At 42.6% G+C, this 19,409-nt stretch overlaps 2 protein-coding genes across 3 annotated transcripts in view; one reads left to right on the top strand and one right to left on the bottom strand.

Annotated features, from left to right (window-relative positions):
- The window catches only part of tbl1xr1a (tbl1x receptor 1a), a 45,364-nt gene extending 33,261 nt beyond the window's left edge, over positions 1–12,103 (top strand). For both annotated transcript variants that reach the window (XM_042057474.1, XM_042057475.1), the window contains 14 exons: positions 4,369–4,471; positions 4,778–4,923; positions 5,408–5,627; positions 6,564–6,696; positions 6,991–7,132; positions 7,352–7,415; positions 7,608–7,705; positions 7,822–7,882; positions 8,222–8,343; positions 8,651–8,725; positions 8,904–9,031; positions 9,351–9,516; positions 11,138–11,239; positions 11,751–12,103. In XM_042057474.1, coding sequence (XP_041913408.1) covers positions 4,414–4,471; positions 4,778–4,923; positions 5,408–5,627; positions 6,564–6,696; positions 6,991–7,132; positions 7,352–7,415; positions 7,608–7,705; positions 7,822–7,882; positions 8,222–8,343; positions 8,651–8,725; positions 8,904–9,031; positions 9,351–9,516; positions 11,138–11,239; positions 11,751–11,777 — 1,542 coding nt within the window. In that variant the 5' untranslated portion in view covers positions 4,369–4,413 and the 3' untranslated portion in view covers positions 11,778–12,103. The remainder of the gene's footprint in view (positions 1–4,368; positions 4,472–4,777; positions 4,924–5,407; positions 5,628–6,563; positions 6,697–6,990; positions 7,133–7,351; positions 7,416–7,607; positions 7,706–7,821; positions 7,883–8,221; positions 8,344–8,650; positions 8,726–8,903; positions 9,032–9,350; positions 9,517–11,137; positions 11,240–11,750) is intronic.
- A 6,931-nt stretch (positions 12,104–19,034) lies between these two features.
- Positions 19,035–19,409, bottom strand: part of si:ch211-51h4.2 — a 97,831-nt gene continuing 97,456 nt past the window's right edge. The window contains exon 18 of the mRNA XM_042057473.1: positions 19,035–19,409. This exon is cut by the window's right edge and continues 1,444 nt beyond it. The gene's annotated coding sequence lies outside the window, so the exon portion shown is untranslated.

The raw sequence follows: 19,409 nt of genomic DNA on the forward strand, positions 1-19,409 counted from the left end.
AGATTTATTAATGCGCATGGATCCATAGATATCACAGTGATAACAAATGCATTCAAGAGTGAATGGTGACTGGCGTTTGATGTGATGTTTTAAAAAGAGCTAGGCCTAATCAGTTCTGATACAAGTTCTCACCAAGGCCACATTTATATTCAATCAATGAAGGACCACATAAAGCAACACAAAAAAAACATTAAACAAATATTTACCATAAATAAATTCCAATACATTTAATTCCATGACTCATGTATGTGCCAATATTCTGATGCTGTTGAACTAGATCTGAAACCTGCCTAATCTCAAATGCGATAATTTTGGGGGCCTCAAATAGCCCTAGTCTAGCTAAGAATAGATTGTCAGATTTTTATTTCAAACTTTAAACAGGCTGCCGTTTCAATTTTGAACATCTTATTTGTATAATCATGGTTTGATTGCTGGCATTGTTATGCAGTGAGAGATTTTGCCAGCATCGTGGCACCTTAAGGCTGGGACACCCCCACCCCCTACTTTTTTGTGGCAGACTTATGCAAGAGTAAGCCCTTTGTGTTCTGTACGGGGAGTCCTGCCGAGTGCCTTTTGTGGATCAAGTTCATGGTTGATTAGGGAGGTGCCTGAAAAGCTGGCTGTAATGCCGCCAAACAAATATTCAGCCCCAGGTGTTGTCGAGAAAGGCCAAGGGTTATGAATAATCCCCTGTGTACGTGTGAGGGTGTGTATCAGTGCATGTGTGCGTGCATACATGCTTCCATATTCGTGTAGGCCTACCCACTAGATGTCTGGATACAGTTTTATCAGAATGAATGTTGTATCATAATATGAGCATTACTAATAATTGTACTGTAAGGTTAACACAGGGTAAGTGTTGTTAGCGTTTGTTTAATCATCAGGTAAGGAGCAAGAAACAGCTGGAGAAAAAAAGATTAGATTTGTTGTGTTCCTGTTTGACTGCATTTGTGTGCTACATTTGGGCTTCCATTGGCAATTGATTTTATTACACATTGTCTCGGGTTGCATGCCAACAAGTGTGTGTGTGTGTGAGAGAGAGAGACAGAGACAGAGACAGAGAGAGATTTGAAGCCTTGTTTTTTTTGTGCCCTTGTGATAGTGCACGCACATTCAGTTGCACTAGGATTTAAGATTTAATTGTAACCAGGTCTATGACGGCCACACCAACAGCCTTTTCTTACATGGAGGGTTTCTCCCTGTCTGTGTTTGTTACTGAAGCATTGAATGCACAATGTGATGATTCAATTCTTGAATTTCCCCTTGAGGATCAATAAAGTATCTATCTATCTATCTATCTATGTAGAGTATGCTGAACTGTTTCACCAACATCTACCCTGACAAGATCCCAGTAGCAACAAAGGCCCACGAGAAATTGCCTTGTTTGTACATATACCCAGGTAGAGTTTACAGTGCTTGTAAACTGTAAACAGTGCGAGTACTTGTGTTGTGTACGTGTCTTAGCACAGGCTAGCTCCTTCATAACTGACATATTTGCTCTGCCTCTTTACACGGCTGTAGAGGAAGGGAATTTCCCCTCCCACCCACCCCCTATAGCAGCGTGCGATCCCAAATGCATGGAATTCCCTTCCTCAGCTCTGCAGTGGCACATGGAGTGCAAGCCTGTGCGGCTGGCTTTGAGGAGAGCAGTTCTCCATTGTGTCAATAGCTGTTGTTCAATCGTATAGATGTGCACTTTCCACTGTGCCAATGCCTTTAGATGAAACAAATTGATTCAAGGCTTGTTCTGAGGGAGCACATCACTCTCACTTTTATCAGCAACACACCATGTAATTGGTCATCTACACTGATGTGTCAGCTCTAGTAAGGCACACTCTGATTGGACAGAGATCAGTACCAGATCAGATCATTTTACCTTGGTTTACACAGACGTCGCATCCGGAAGCAGTGGTTACATTATTTGCACCGCTCTCTAATAAAGAGCCTCTACTTAATCTCTGCTCCTGATAATCACCACTAATATCCATCATTGTAATAAATTGATCTTTTACATTACCACTCTATATTCAGCCACCTCACCTAATTAGGAGGGGATGTACAAGCATTGGCTTGTGCAGAGGAATTCTGAGGAAATGGCAATAGCAACGGCAACTCTCTTAGCAGCAAGCACACGGTCTCAGTTGGGAAGACAAGGCTCAGTTTAGATGTATTGTTGCTAAGCAGTGGCAGAATGAGGGAAAGTCTGGAGTATAAATGTCTAAGTTTATTGGTGTTATGAGGTTCTAGAGCTAAACCAAAGCAGGTGTTTTCAGAGCAGTATTTGTACGCTCCAGCTTTAATTCCTCGATATTTGCTAGCATTGCTACTACTGTCTGATTGTAGACGGTCACCAGCTCTTACCATTATGTTTTGAAACAAACATTTCACTGCAACGTCATTGTACTTAGCCACCACCTGTGGTCGCTGCTTGGTTTGCCATCCCAGTGGCTGAGCGAACAACGCAAATACCAACGTGTCCAGGCTGTGATCTCCCAGAGAAAATGATATGAGACAAACTGTTGGGTGGAACCAGGCTGTGCTACCATCCATGATTATTATTGCAATAATGTCACTATGAGACGAGAAGCGGACTACCTACTTGAAGTGCTTTTAGGTTACCTGCAAGTCAACTCCAGTAGGCTTGAACATGATCTTCTTTTGACTGCAAGGAGCACCTAAACTGGCTACCAAAAACTAATCAGTGGAGCTGATGTACTGTTGCCGTGCGCCGTGGACAAACTGCGCAATTCTAAACACAGTAGTACAGTAGAAGAAAGTCTAGTCGTGGGATTGCTGTTCCTTTTTAAATGATCACTTTTGGGCTGTTATAAATGTAGGTACTGATCTGCCACTAGCTTTTATTGATAATAACAGCACAGACTTATTGTTTGGGCTCTAGCCTATTATGTTCCTAGTCAGAAATATAGCTATATATTCTCACTTTTGAGGCCTACATGCATGCCATTTCCTGCTCGACTGCAACAACATTCGAGTGCAACGCGAGGTTCATCGAGGTCACCTCGGCTCCTGAAACGCTCAAATGGAGAAGCACGCGCTGCAAATGCACTCTGCAGGAAGAGAAAACAGTGTTTCACCACTACAGCTGTGTCCTCTCTCCTCTCGAAATAGAACAAAACCTCATCGCTTAGATACAGCCATGAAAAAGAAATGAATGTCTCGGGCGCTCAACCTCGCTCCGGAGTCTCTGAGGCAGAAACATTTGTTACATTCACTTGCAATCACAGCGCTTATTCATTGCATGCAGATCTCGTAACCCACCACAACATAAATCAAGCAGTAAATAGTAGATTGTAGAACGCGTGAAGAGTAAATAGTTGAGACATGTAGCCTGTTTTAGCCCAATGCTTTAATGACTATCTGCTCTCGGTGTCCCTTCCCCCACCACCAAACCTTTTTTACACGACATCAATGAACAGCTACACAACCTGTAATTCAATTGGGCTTCACAAAAATGACCCTTTGCAGCTGGCATGTTGCATCTCATTAAGACTGTTCCTCCCAGTCGATATTATGCAATGTTTTGACGAGGATAGTGTCTTATGGTTTTGAGTTATGTGAAGGATTGGACTCCGAAGGACAGGACAGTATCTTTGTTTGAATGACACCTGAATGTACACACCTGTGTTGTGTACTATAGATTTGCCTTGACCCACATAGCCTGTAAATGGCGAGGTGACACCATCCACTTTTGTCCCTTTCTTGCTGTTATAGTTACACATGATCGTTTCTGGTTTGCAAGCTCTGAGTGGCTTGACAGACTGAAGACATTTTCTTGTAGTCTTTGGAAACCTTTTATCAAGTGTGAGTGAAGTGAAGAATGTAGCTCCAAGCAGTCTCCATTGAACATATAAAGACACACACACACACACAAACACTCACTCACATGCCATACCACCACAGCTGCAGGTGACTAAGGCCACTTGAAGAGATTCTGGTGCAACAGCGCCACCGGTGTGGGGTGGCCAACGGTGGTACAACAGCTTGTTATTGGTTGAATAAAGAAGAGGAGCCTTGGTTGTCCACTTTTAACCTCGGGTGCTGTGAAGAGGGCCTGTGTCCCTCCTGGCAGCCAGAGTCGCTGCCCCTGCCTGAACTCGGCTGCCGGGAGCGGAACACTCGCTGCACAACCAATGAGTTTCTAAATGTCGAAAGCCACTAGAGAAGACCGTGCATAGACTCACAATTTAGCTACTGCCAGGTGCCAGGTGTTAGGCCTACAGTTATTTCCTTACAACCTCTCTCTCTCTCTCTCTCTCTCTCTCTCACACACTCTCTCCCCCTCTCCCTCTCTGGATGTGTGCTTATGTCTTGCTCTCTCTCTCCTCCCCTCCCCCCTCTGTGTCTCAGGCCTGTGTCCTGTGTGCTGACCTCATGGTGTAAGCAGGTGTAAAGATGAGCATAAGCAGCGATGAGGTCAACTTCCTGGTGTACAGATACCTGCAGGAGTCAGGTAAGCCGATCTCTCACTCATGCTTGTGTGTAAAATGTAAGTGTGTGTATTTATGTATGCGTATGTCAGTTCACTTGCTTTTTTCGCCTGTATCTGTTTGTGTGTGTGTGTGTGTGTGTGTGTGTGTGTGTGTGTGTGTGTGTGTGTGTGTGTGTGTGTGTGTGTGTGTGCGTACGTGTGTGTGTGCGTACGTGTGTGTGTGTGTGTGTGTGTGTGTGTGTGTGCGCGCGCGCGCAGCGTTTGCGTGTCCACAGCACAAGTTTGTGTTTGTACTGATCTGAGTGTGTGTTTCCCCTCCCCCACCAGGGTTTTCCCACTCGGCCTTCACATTTGGCATAGAGAGCCACATCAGCCAGTCCAACATCAATGGAGCGCTAGTGCCCCCTGCTGCCCTCATCTCCATCATCCAGAAGGGCCTGCAGTATGTGGAGGCAGAAGTCAGCATCAATGAGGTGTGTGGGAAACAGAGCCACTCACATACACAGCCATGCAAATTAAATCCCCATCGGTCCACATGTCAGCTCCGTTAAACATTTCTCAGAAATATCTTGGTTTTCGTACTTTATGAGGTCGTTAGGAAGTCATTTTCTATCTTATCTCATAAATTGTTGTTTTGTTGTGTATTGTTGGTAATTAAAATCGCTTCGCTGTAATTATTGTCAATAGTTGGTAATTAGCAATAATTTGTCTTTTACTGAAGTATAGCACTTTATTAATTATTCATTAATACGAACAAATACCTTAGATCTGATTTTTAATACAGGTAGAGGGCAGCTCTGGTTTGTGTTGGTACAGGGATAAGTATGCAGAGAGATTTGGTCAGTGAGGTCCTTGTGCGTCTAGCAGAAGGAATTCCACCTCCAGACATGCAGATAGGGCAGGGGCGCACATTGGGGGTACAGATTGGGGCCTGACGTCTGACTCGGCTCGCTGCAGGACGGCACGCTGTTCGATGGCCGGCCGATCGAGTCGCTGTCGCTGATCGACGCGGTGATGCCCGACGTGGTGCAGACGCGCCAGCAGGCTTACCGGGACAAGCTGGCCCAGCAGCAGGCCGCCGCCACGCCCGCGCAACCCACCACCAACATGCAGGCCAACGCCAAGAACGGAGAGAACACGGCCAACGGCGAGGAGAACGGAGCGCACACCCTAGCCAGTAAGTCTGGGAGGCCAGGACTCCTGCTGGGCTGCTGGCCAGAGCGTAGGCAACAGATAGGCAATCACAGGTGGAGTGCACATGATGCACATGTACAGTACGCTTGTTGTGGACATCTGGTAGTAATGTAACATTTTCAGATCAAGAGGTCTTAAGTTGATATTTCTGTCACCAAAATGCTGAGTAATTGTTCAGTAGTGATGTGTCTGTATTCTGTATTGTGCTGAGTAAGGGATAAGTAGTAGAAAGCCATGAATTTACACACTCTGTATACTTTATCCTTATGAGAATAAATGCATTTAAATGTTTTTCTGATATGAAAATATATATGTTATTATCATGAAAATAGGTTAGGATTTAGGATTGTTAATAGGATGATTTAAACAATAGTTGCCTTACAGTATTGTAGAAGACATTGTCTTGGAAAGACACATGTTGTTAAAAAAAAAAGGTCCTAGAAATCAACATTCAGGTATAAAATCTGTTTTCTTGTGGTAAAGACAAACAAATATATCTTATTTCATGGCAATCCATTTAGTAGGCAGTCTATTCATCCATTATGTAGTGCACACTGTGTATACCCTGGCAAATGCCTGCTAATTGCATTTAGATGGCTAAATATAAAGATCCATGTATATTTTAGATAAGGTTAGTGGCTAAATGCTGGTACTTACAGTATGTGCAGCTGAATAAGGAGCACACTGAAATAAGATGTTGGTGTGGAGGTGACGGCAGGCTAATAGTATGTTGTGTGAATGTGTTGTCACGTGGGCTTTTCTAGGGCAGTGCTTGCTGTGACCACTGATGCAGACAGACTGCTGTATTAAAGTGTGCTGTCCTTACATGGCCTCTCACTGTGTGTTTTTTCCCTTCTGTGTGTGTGTGTGTGTGTGTGCGTGTGTGTGTGTGTGTGTGTGTGTATGGATGTCAACCCAGATAATCATGCTGATATGATGGAAGTGGATGGGGATGTGGAGATCCCTCAGAACAAGGCCATGGTGCTGCGTGGTCACGAGTCCGAAGTGTTCATCTGCGCCTGGAACCCCGTCAGCGACTTGCTGGCCTCAGGGTGAGGAGCAACCCCCCACTACCCCAGCTCCACCCTCTGTCTCCATCCTCTCTGCCTCCGACACCTCTCCAGGGAACAGTCTTTGCCCATTTCACTTTCTCTCCCCTCCCTCCCCCTCCTCTGCTCGTGTTTATTTTTAGCATCAGTGCTGAGAGGATATTGCACTTTTATTCTGCCTTCCTCTGTTGTATTTCATTTCTGATGCTGGTCTTCAGTTATTGGATGCTTGAAGGTGTGTTTTGCTGACTTCCTCTCCCCCTCTCTCTCTCTCTCTCTCTCCTTGTCCTTGTGCAGGTCTGGGGACTCGACGGCGCGCATCTGGAACCTGAGTGAGAACAGCACCAGTAGCTCCACTCAGCTGGTGCTGCGCCACTGCATACGGGAGGGCGGCCAGGACGTGCCCAGCAACAAAGACGTCACGTCGTTAGACTGGAACGTAAGTCCATCTGCCTCTTCACCTCTCCATCTGCCCTCCCGCTCCCTTTCCAAATGAATATTGATGGCTCACTATTGTCAGAGGAATACCTCTGACTTTTGTTCAGCAAGGTGACTACTGAAGCCGCGTGAATTCTGATAGAACTGAAGAGCATGGCCAGTGCAATGCAAAGGCAGTGTTTTGATTCAAAATGAAATGCCTCTCATCTCTCTCTGACAGAGTGAGGGTACACTACTAGCAACTGGCTCCTATGATGGATTCGCAAGGATATGGACAAAAGATGGTGAGACACATTCTCTTTTCCCTCCATTCTGTTTAATCCTCTGTCGTGAAGGCTGGTATGTTTTGTCGTGAAGGCTGGTATGTTTTGTCGTGAAAGCTGGTATGTTTTGTCGTGAAGGCTGGTATGTTTTCTAAAGAAGAGTACACACTCCTCCCTGCTCCTCATATGGCCTGCCCTCTCACTCTGTCCCAGGTAACCTCGCCAGTACTTTAGGTCAACACAAAGGTCCTATTTTTGCATTGAAGTGGAACAAGAAAGGAAACTTCATCCTTAGCGCGGGAGTTGATAAAGTAAGAGTTCTGATCTTCCATTGTTTCACATTTGTTCTGTTTTTGACTGTTGGCTCTTGATTTGAATGAAATGATATGGTTTCCTTATTCATATTGTGTGCTGTACCCCCCTCTAGACTACAATCATCTGGGACGCCCATACAGGGGAAGCCAAGCAGCAGTTCCCTTTCCATTCAGGTAGACCCTCATCCCCTCACTCCCACTGCGTTACTCATACGCTTATGGTATCAAAACAACTCACCATGCGGTATACATGCACCATGCGGTATACATGCACCATGCGGTATACATGCGCAATAGCTCACATAGAAATGTTATTACAGACGCCGTAATCTCAGCCAGTGTTTGTGCAAGTTATAGGCCTAATGCACATTGAAGATTCCTGTTTAGATCATTTGCACGGTTGGCTTGCTGAGGCTACCCTGAGCACTTGGCAGTGCTGTGCTGCCTCTCTGGCCTGTCTGCGGTGGTAATCTAAATGTGGCCCTCCACCTGCTCTCTCCTCTCCCTCCACAGCGCCTGCCCTGGACGTGGACTGGCAGAGCAACAACACGTTCGCCTCCTGCAGCACGGACATGTGCATCCACGTCTGCAAGCTTGGACAGGACAGGCCCATCAAGACATTCCAAGGACACACAGTAAGTCCTGTCCCCAAGCAAAAAATGCTAGCCTAGGTCTAATACTGTGTGTGTATGAGTGTGTGTGTGTGTGTGTGTGTGTGTGTGTGTCAACTTGTGAGTATCTGTTTACCATTGTGTGTGTGCGCCATGTTACAGTAGGACTGTGTGTGTTTGTGTGTGTGTGTGTGTGTGTTGGCATGTGTGTGAAGTGTACTAAAATGGATTTGTGGTGTGCGTGCGTGTGTGTCTGGCAGCCTCGTAGTAGGAGTGTGTCTGTGCTCTTGCCAGCTCTGCTCATCCCTCTCCCTGTTTCCCTCCTTTCCAGAATGAAGTAAATGCAATCAAATGGGATCCAACTGGCAATCTGCTGGCATCGTGTTCAGACGACATGACCTTAAAGGTTAGATTCACACTTTAATGGGGTTTGTTTGTGTTTTATAGCTTGATAGCAACCAGCTAATTTTTGAATATAGAGAATATGGGAATTCTGAGCTGGATTTTGTTGCTCAAAAATGTAATACTCGTTTCCTATTTGGGTTTTCTGGCATTGATGTGAACTTGTTTCCCATTCTCCCCAGATTTGGAGTATGAAACAAGATACCTGTGTCCATGACTTACAAGCTCACAGCAAAGAGATCTACACTATCAAGTGGAGTCCAACAGGCCCTGGCACCAACAACCCCAATGCCAATCTAATGCTCGCCAGGTATGTTTTAATCAATCATGCTTCAGTCTGGAGTTCCATTCCCTTCCAAGATTCCATTTCAGACTCCACTCAGTTCGTGGTGATGCCATAAAATACATTGCATAGCTTCATCTCCTGTTACACACATCACAATAACGACATTACATAATAAACTTGGACAGTGCTAATTATTGGCAATTCACATACTTAAACAAGAGACTTTGTAACACACTACAGCTGTAACAAAGCTGATTGTTAGAGAGAATTGAGCGCATTCCATGTCCAGTTCTTGAGAACCAGCTCTGTCTGACCATGTCCCTGTCCCTGTGTGTATGGGCAGTGCGTCGTTCGACTCGACTGTGCGGCTCTGGGACGTGGACAGAGGGATCTGCATCCACACGCTAACCAAACACCAGGAGCCCGTCTACAGTGTGGCCTTCAGCCCAGACGGCAGACACCTGGCCAGTGGCTCCTTCGACAAGTGTGTTCATATCTGGAACACACAGGTAAGATCACCAGCAGAGCGTGGCTAGCCAGCATTAGCTTCTGCCATCTGGAGTAGACCAAGCTATTGCTCTTCTTTGTTTAAAGGTGCTCTAAGCGATGCTGGGTAATGTCACTTCTGTTGACTTTCAAACAAAACAGAGAGCTAGCTCACTACTTCCTCCCCCTCCCTCCCGTTCTGCTCCCGTGCAATTGAAACTCTCCTAAATGTGCATCTGATCTGTGATTTGCTGGAACATTTTGTTATGTTTTTATGGGCTAGGTTTGCCCAGGTTGTTTTTGGAGCCTGGGCTGTCCACAGAGATCACGTTTTTTTTACAGTGTATTGAGGACACAAGAAAGCTAGCAGTTGGTTAGGTGATGTTTGCAGCAGAGTTTCCGTTGTCCGGTAATTACCGGACATTGGGCGGGAAAAAAATGAAATGTCCGACAAAATTAAATCTCTCCGGTCAAATTGTCCGATTGAAATTGGCTAATAATCCCGTCCCCCTAACGCAATCTGAATTTGAGAATAAGCCTTAAAATGTAAGCCTATATTAAAGCAATACGTCCTCTGGCTATGTTTTTAAATGTACCGTTTGAAAGCTATTAAACAACACGCATAGCCTATGCTGCATTTCAAATAGGAAGCGCATGCTTAAAACGTCCATGTTAAACAACGAACAAATGAGTGAGGCGGTTCAAACATGGCCAGGCCCAGGCAGACTAGCCTTAAAAGTTTTTTCAGAGGCCAGACGCGATGGATGATGATAAATTGGTAACGTCTGAAGCCTCAGATGTCCGGTCAACTCCTCCACCAGAAGTGTCGGGCGTATCTGTCGGAATCATGACGTTGGAAGTGGAGTTGCGGGGTTGCGGCCGCTCCAAGATACTGTCATTCTCCGTGTACACTGGACATGCAACTGTGTTCTGTACCCAAAGCGTACAGTAGGCCTATGCTTTCTCTGTCTATGATCTGCAGGGTTAGGGCCTCCTCGACGAGGAGATTGCTGGTCCGCGGATAATTTCCGGCACATAAACGGTATCATTGAACCGCGGACCAAAAGAAAAATAAACTAAACATTTCCCAGAATAGGAAACATTTCTTAATTTATTGTTATCAAATAAAGAGGCATAGCCTTAGGGGGTAGTGGTGTGAGCGCTCATTCTTGTGTTTGCGCATCTGTGCAAGTTAAACAGTGGAACCACTGGAGATAACATGGGTAGCAGCAACAAACAACGTAGCCTTTTTAAAACAACGAACGAAGCAGACTCTTGCTGTCCATGAAAACATACATACTGGCTAGATCTTGTTAGGCATGTTTACGTAAGTTAGGCTAATGAACATGTTGCATTCTATTCAGCCTGATTATGTCATTCTTTAAGTTACATAGTCTCTCTCCAGTTTTCCTCAACTTGACTAATTAAGAAGCGATAATAGGATATTTGACCGGCATATCATCAAAATGTCCGGAAAACGAAACCTCTTGACCGGCACCATTTTTTTCTAGCGTAAGTGACATAAAAATGTTTTAGCCTAAAAAACGCGTGGCATCGCTTAGAGCACCTTTAAAAGTGCATCATCTTTAAACTGATCCAACAGATTTGTACTGAACACTGTTGTATGCTGTCTTGTGTCTACAGACTGGTGCTTTAGTCCATAGCTACAGGGGAACAGGGGGCATCTTTGAAGTTTGCTGGAATGCAGCAGGAGACAAAGTGGGTGCAAGTGCGTCGGATGGATCCGTAAGTAGTTTTACTATTTACCTTTTTAATAATGACTGGTGGAGTGCCTAGAGCAGGTGTTCACCTCTCCAATAAGACACCAACACATAACACATCTCCAGTATACTGTAACACAGCTGCTACTCCCCTCCCCTTACGCAAACACACACATTCACTGTGCACTGCCATATTGGTTAGGTCCAAGTGTGTTTTCTTGCTGTATAGGTACCGGTATTTATATTTTTTTACCAGTACATACTGCACATATAAGCACAATATACTGTATTATAAACACATTAACATGAGATGACAAAGTACATGTAAAATGACACAGGGTATTAAATATTGACATCATGATCATGGTACAGTATAAAAGTAGGAATATTGTATGACATGCCAGTCCAATAAATGTATGTGTAAACCCACAGTGAGGGCTCGGCTCTCTCCTACACAGTCTATGCATTTCTCCTTTTACTGTAACACACTAATGAACTCCGGACTGTTCTGATGACGTCCTCTCTTTCTCCTGCAGGTTTGTGTATTAGATCTGCGGAAATAGCGCTGCTTGTTGGAAGCCATGGACCGACTATGAATGTGTACATAGCCAAAATGACTGTCCCTGCCCCATGTACTGCTACAGTCCCTGTTGAACCATGGCCAGCCACTACAAAAATAAACAAACAACAAGCACCCTGACCCTGCAGACGAAGAGGAAAACGATGTGATTCCAACCAGAGACATGAAAGGGACTTTTGTGAGACAAATGGAGGACTAAACATTAAAAAGAAGAAAAAAAAGGACCCATATATGTACCAAAATTTGGAAGATATTTTACTATTCGTTCTTCAAAAAACAATCTCATCAAAATAAAAGAAAGGATTTTAATCTTTGTTGGTAGTTCAGTGTTGCGTGTGCAGACATATGGGCTTCCCCATGCGGAGGCAAGCGTTTGGTTTCCCTATTACAGCAGAACAGTTCTTTAGGTCCCAGCTGCATGACATGGAACACTCATCTTTCTACATTTCTTTCTAAATTGCTTCTGTTTGATTTTTTTTAAAACCCAGAATACAGTTATTTAAAAAAAAAAATGCAAGCAAGTCGTTGGTACTGTACATTTTGTGGTTCAATAACAGTATGGGGACTTCAAGAAAAATCTGTTTTATTTTTTCTTTAGTCTTCAGGTGTAGTTTTTAATGCTATGATTTAACTGATACCTAAATGCAGTAGTTTTTTTTCCCAAAGGAGACATTGATTCTGCTGAATTGAGATGACTATAATATGGACACACACATGTAAAGGATGCTTTGTGCATCAAATTGCTTTAAAACCATCTGTTATGATGGTTAGTTTGTGCACTATTGATGGAGCAACAAACGTGGTAGTACTTTCTGGACAAGGCCAACTGCTGTAGCTGTGTTTTGAAAGTTTCCTTCAGTAGTTAGATGAGCCGACACAGTAATATTACCCTGACTGACAAGACAGGCTGAGATGCTTCATCCACTGTCCTCGCTCTGTTCTACTGGGCAAACAAGTCCATGGAACACACACACACACATACACACACACACACACACACATACACACACACACACACACACACACACACACACACAACACACACACACACAAGAAGACAGGGAGAAAAGACTTGCTTTAAGTTTCAGCTCGTATAAAGTAATGTCTGCTAACGCCTCTGCTTGGTGTTCAGTGAAACCTCTTAATGACATGGGTAACCTGGCTACTGTCCCATGAGTTTCAAAGTGGATCTCTTTTAATTGTGTGCAAATGGATGCAGGTTTGAATCAGGCCTGGATGTCTCACTCATGTGATTTGGATTGTACTACTTCTCTGGGCTCCCCCAGTGCTTCTCCCCCTTCTCAGCACAATCACCCTCAGGCTTAACCTTCTCTCACACTCTCGTAGTCACACTCCAAAACTAGGTCTGTGTCTACGTATTCTCATTTCTCACTCTCAGTCTGTTCCTGCAGGAGCCCCTTCTCCTGAGAGGTGGGTCTTCAGCAGACAGGAACTCCTCAGTTTTTTTTTCTAAATCAGCAAGCTTGAAGCAAGTCAGGGTGTTAGGCTAGAAATGTACACAATATTTTGCCATATGGATACATGTCATAACTGTAACTGTACTGCAGCCTGTGCAATGTCACCAGTAGTCTAAGTTGACCGGAAGTCACACACCTTGCACCACATAAGTAGGGTGTGAACGATTTTAGGTCTTGCTCGTCATCTGCATTCAGTATACAACTATGAAACAAGTGAGGGATCACATGTCCCCACTGTCAGTGTTTGCATCTTTCACATGCCATATAGAAATTCTGTTTCCAGTCTAAGGTGGACACACTTGTCAGTCTCTCGGTCTCAGTAAAGTTTGATCAGTCGGGAGCTGTACTTGTTTTCTTGTCAGAAAGGGATGGAGTGTTGGTGTCGGGAGTCACCGCGGAATGTGACGTAACTTCTCAGCGTGTCTCAAAAAGCCAGCCACATGATGCGTGTCCTCCGTCAAAGGCCTCATTGTCTCCCATTCTAAGCCTTATATGTTTCTGTTGTTTTTACTATGTCACTAGATGTGTAACCTTGCATTTTATACAGAGGCATAGTCAGTTCTAATTCTGTATAAAACAGAGTCTACCCAGAGGTAATTGTGACCATCAGAACACTATTTATTATAGGCTTTTGGAGGTGGCCGGGTCTTTTAGGTTGGCTTTAAAAAACAAAAAGGAAAAAAAATCTGCTGTCCCAATGTCTGCTTGCCCACATTTTCTCGTCCTCATTCGTCTCACAAGCTGAAATTCCAATCATATTCTTACTCTGTGTGTCCCCCTGGACGTTTTGTACTCTTTTAAAAACGTTTTTGTAATTCATATTTCTTTGTAGCTTAAAATAATAAGACTTTAAAAAAAGGAGGTAAAAAAACATGATTAATGAAGATAACCTGGACCATGTACAGTCTACGCCACCGTCTGATCGCCTGGGTTATACACGACCTCGTCAGCGCTCACTCCCTCTTTATGTCCCCAAGAGTTTCTTTTCTCCTTTCTTTGGTTGCAGATCCTCCCCATGCATTGCATCGATCTGTTGTAATTTGAATCAGATCTGATTAAAAAAAAGTCCAGAATAAAATATATTTTGATATTAAATCTGTGTCTGTCATGATTTTGCCTTAGCATATCTAGGTAAGTATTCAGCATTGTGTCCAGATACCTATTTATTTATTTATATATATATATATATATATATATATATATTTATTTGGGGGCAGCCGTGGCCTACTGGTTAGTGCTTCGGACTTGTAACCGGAGGGTTGCCGGTTCGAACCCCGACCAGTAGGCATGGCTGAAGTGCCCTCACTGCTCCCCGAGCGCCGCTGTTGTTGCAGGCAGTAGTGTGTGCTTCACCTCACTGTGTGTTCACTGTGTGCTGTGTGTGTTTCACTAATTCACGGATTGGGATAAATGCAGAGACCAAATTTCCCTCACGGAGTATATATACTTATACTTATACTTATTTTAGAGTGCATGTATACATGCTGAGGTAAGTGCATGGGCTGTTTTATTCAGAATTCTCAGAAAGACGTTAGATAGGGTTCATGGTACTGTAAGTATAGAAGCTGTCATTAGATTATTTGTGCTGTAAAAATCTTAGGTTATTTAGTCAGATCTAAGTTGACCATAATTTGTGAGTGTCAGACAAAAAAGATTTAAAAATAGCTTGTCGTATATTTCTGTAACACAGTGAACGGCTGACAAACTGTTTTATTCACTTTAAACATGGACAAATGATTTATTAATACAATACAGCAGGTAAGCAGACATAGATATCCAGATTTGTAAAGTACTGTACATCTGAAAGTTATACTCTTGTCAGCATGTCATTAAAAAATAAATATGTGGCAAAGTAGAAAATACACAATATTGTCATGCTTCATAAACAAGTACATTCCTATATAATCTGTGTATATAGAAAAATATAGGTATCCTACAACATATGTAAATAATGAATTAGTAGGCCTAGTAATGCTCATTATATATTGTTTATTATACACTATTATCTAAACAATCTTTTGATGAAAAATGTGATGATTTAGCTCCAGTATTACTTTGACACTGACACATTTCAATTCATATCATTCTGGTTTCTCATTGCTACATTTGAGATCCAAATTTGTTGTCTCCCTCTTGTTTGAGCTCCCCTAGAGAAGGAGAGTGTGTAATAATCCAGTCATATTCATGATTATCTAAAGCAAAGCTTGCAAGATGAGCAAATATCTTTCCTTGAAGTACATTTTAAAGTTGCCATGGTAATAATAGCTCTTCTGCAATCACAGTTGTCTTTTCATTGCTTCACTGTCTCTAGTGCACATGAGTAATGGACATGACATAACAGTATAGACATCCATTACCCAAGTAAACTAATTCATGTTGCTTAATGTCATTATGCTAGCTCAATGAGAAACAATTGGGTTTTGATTTGATTGAATATAACCAGACAGCCATCGTCATCTGTTAAGTAGACAATGAATGGTGAAAAAGCTCTCTGTGTCCTTATGCTGCACCGATATTCCCCTTTCCCCTTTACAGTCCTTGGACCAACTTTCCACTGTGATGATGATGATGATCTATAATAAAAGTTATCTATGGCTGAACTAAATGACTAAATACTGAGAGAACATTTTTGTTCTAGATCCAATAAGTCTTAGTGCAGCCTCTTATGTCCTTGAACGTGAAATTCTTGAATAATTTGAGTAGGCCTACTGGGGCAGGGCTTTCTACAGTGGTCTCAAACTGGGTTATATTGCATTAAGATGACAGAAGCTTTTTTAAACAACTCTAGAACACATATTTCAGACAGATTTACGGACATAATTGACAGCCAAATAGAAGTGAGGTGTTAACTATATGCACTCCAAACACTTTTGTTTCTATCAAATCTGACTTTGGTTTCTATCAGATAGATAGATAGATACTTTATTGATCCCCAAGGGGAAATTCAAGAATAAAAATGAAAATCAATAATAAACTATCATGCCTAATTTTTTCAATGCTCTCTGTTTCAGTATTCAAAAAATACATTTAGACAGCTACAACTCATTTAGCATTCTTTTGCAAGAATTCTCTCCAGGAGCAAATAACCACATCACCTACATTTTTGATTAATGCTCTGATTCCCAGTAAATTTATGAATAAGTTAATATCCTTAACATCTGGGATGCATCTCTGATTTATTTTCATTTAATGGGAGTCTAAACGGTCTCTTAGATTATGAGCAACATGTCTTCTGAATGTCAATAAAACTTTTAGCTTTTAGCTATTATTCCTCCCACCTGTGCCACAACAGGTAAAGATGTATGTCTTGTTCAGACACTTTAACATCAAAGGAATAACTAGGCTAAACTTGGCTAGACTTTTACAGAAAAATTTCATTTCGTCCCCGGGGGCCACTCCCCCCCCCCCCCCGGGCCCCCTGAACCGCAAAAAAAGCAGTTTTTCCTAAATAACTACCTGAACCGTGGCACTGAGGATGAAGAATCTTTTATGGTATGTTGGTCTCAAGGGCCCACATCAACCTGGCCCATAATCAGTCATTTGTGATTTGCACCCCCCCCCCCCCCCCCCGGTAAAAAATGAAAATGCAATATTATTCTGCTTTAATCGCCCCTATCTTCAGTTAAGATGTTCAGAACTGCACCACATTTTATGTGTATGATTCACCTGGCATTCTCTGGGGGTATGCCAAGTTTCATAGAATTTCATCCATGGGGGGGTCTAAAAAAATTAGGTTATGTGTACATTTAGTGACTGTACACTCATTGGCCTGTAGATGGCGGTGCACACATATACACACACACACACACACACAGGCACCCACATACTATCGGTATTAGAACAGCCGATACATAATTACAAATTCAGTAGGATTAAAAGAAAGCCAAATATTCATCATCATCATCATGGCTGCATTTCCAGTATTGGCGATAAGTAGTCGTTTGTCCACTAGATGGCGCATCGTTGCAGTGAGACGTAATTTTGTTGGAAGTGGGTTGGAAAAACAATGGACGCTTCCTACAAGGACTGTAGTTTACAGCAGAGAACGTCTAATAAGGATAGGACGATGTTCGCATGAAATGTAATTCCCATTTCTTCTTGAAGCCGAAATAAATCTGAGGATGTTTATCGGACATGCTTGGTTTTTACTGCAGGTACGTTAATCTTATAATATCAATAAGGACCTAGGTAATGTTACTGTTAGCGTTGGTTGAGTGATGAAGGCCAATTTGATTGAGTGCATTTGTAGAAAACTATAAATGCGGTTATACCAAGCAAATTGATAGCAGCACTGTAATTGTATCTTTCGACTGTCATTTGTTGCACGTGCTACAAAAATCATTCTGTGCAATGGAAGATTTACCAACGATACAGTTTTGCCTATACATGCGTGAGACTGAGACGCCTGTTTATTTGTTTTAAGTGTGTGCAGGGTGTGAGAGGGGAATCGATGTGCTTTGATTCCAGCTTGGTAGTTGTAGTCTGTGAAATTAAAAAGCACTTGTGTGTGAAGTATCCAAACAATGACACCTTCATTTCATTATGGCTGCTTTAGCAACACACCTTAAGCTACTGTGTAATGGGTCCCATTTAGAGTGGCTACTTCATTCGCACTTTCCTTGACTCATGGAGCTGCGTGAATTTTATTACAACTTTTTGCCACAATATGGCAGTTTAAGTCCGCTTGAGGCGTAAGCCATTGGTTTCCAAAGGAGATTTTATTTGTGTCGCCAGCATAGCCGATTGACAATTTATGTTGTAAATAGGCCTACCTTTTAAGCCTACCTGTAGCTTAGGGAAGCTAACAGCTTTCTATTAGGATCTAGTTTGTTAGTTACAGTTTTGTCATTACTCCCTGATGCATTTTTGCATTTAGAATAGCCAGAGCGTGGATATCTCAATCGGAAAATTAAACAATATCGGGTGCCTATGGACTAGGCTGGGTGAACCCAGCCTGATCTGCCTGCTATTTATTTTTTGATTTCTTAAAAGATTGAGCTTGGTCTGGTGAAAGCCAGACTAGCCATGGACCTCAGTTACACAATGCAAGGGAACATGAATCAGCCTATATTTGCACGAACAATAACGGATAACAGCTCTTCAACTTTGGCCCGTTAAAATGTGTATGAACAGTATAGCGACGCATTTCATCAAGGCCCATTTGGACATGTCAGTTATTTGCACCACTGGTTAGATGTAAAACAGCATTTCGTTTCAGTTACTTAATTTGTGCATTAACAATAACGTTTCAGACTACTGTTACTTAATTTGTGCATTGACAATAAAGTAGGCTATCACATGAACTAAAGATGACTAAAATCTTATGTAGAAGAAGAAACATTCACAAAACATCCATCCATCCAAAAATGACCTTTGTTTTTGATAGCTGTTGAAAACGGCATGGAAATGACAGAGATGTTTTTGTTTATAAATAAATAAATAAACAAATAAATAAATAACATTATGCTGATACCTTTTGCTTTTCCCAAATACAATGTAGCCTACAGGTGTAAGTGACCTTTCGTCAATCCAGTTGCAATGGATGAACTGTGATGAACTGCCCTACTTGTGATTGTTTTTAAAGGTTTTATAACTATTTCTAGTTATAAAACTATTCTACAATCTATTCACCTTTTCAGCACCAGTAGGCTACTTTCTGTGCAGCCGCACACACACACTCAGGCATGCCAAACAAGCATACACAAAAGTTTCAAGAGTGGGGGATGGAGTCAAAGATGGAGACAAATTGAAGTGTGATTTATTTTCGCGGAACGGATGTACGGGACTGAGCGTCGGTCATATTTTGTACCGCTATGCGGTACATCTAGTTTAAGTAATTTTACCTTTTGTGTCTGAAAGGGGTCAAAAATAAACATTCTTGTCTATACAGTGTTGCAGTGCTAAAAAAATAAACAAATGTATACATTAGCATCCTGAGTGGGTATCATTTGGTGCAGCATGCAGCGTGGTGTCTAGTGGCCTGTGCTCAGGGTTGTCTGGGGCCCAGACTGTGTCCCCTGAGCTCCTACAGCCTCTCCACGGACCAGAATGCATTGTACAGAGTTTTATGGTGTATAGCAAGTCATCTAAGCATACAAACTGGCTGTTTTAATCATTGTGAGTTTCCTCACTGGGAT

This window comes from Alosa sapidissima, chromosome 12 (assembly GCF_018492685.1).
Source record: "Alosa sapidissima isolate fAloSap1 chromosome 12, fAloSap1.pri, whole genome shotgun sequence".
Classification (NCBI taxonomy): domain Eukaryota; kingdom Metazoa; phylum Chordata; class Actinopteri; order Clupeiformes; family Clupeidae; genus Alosa; species Alosa sapidissima.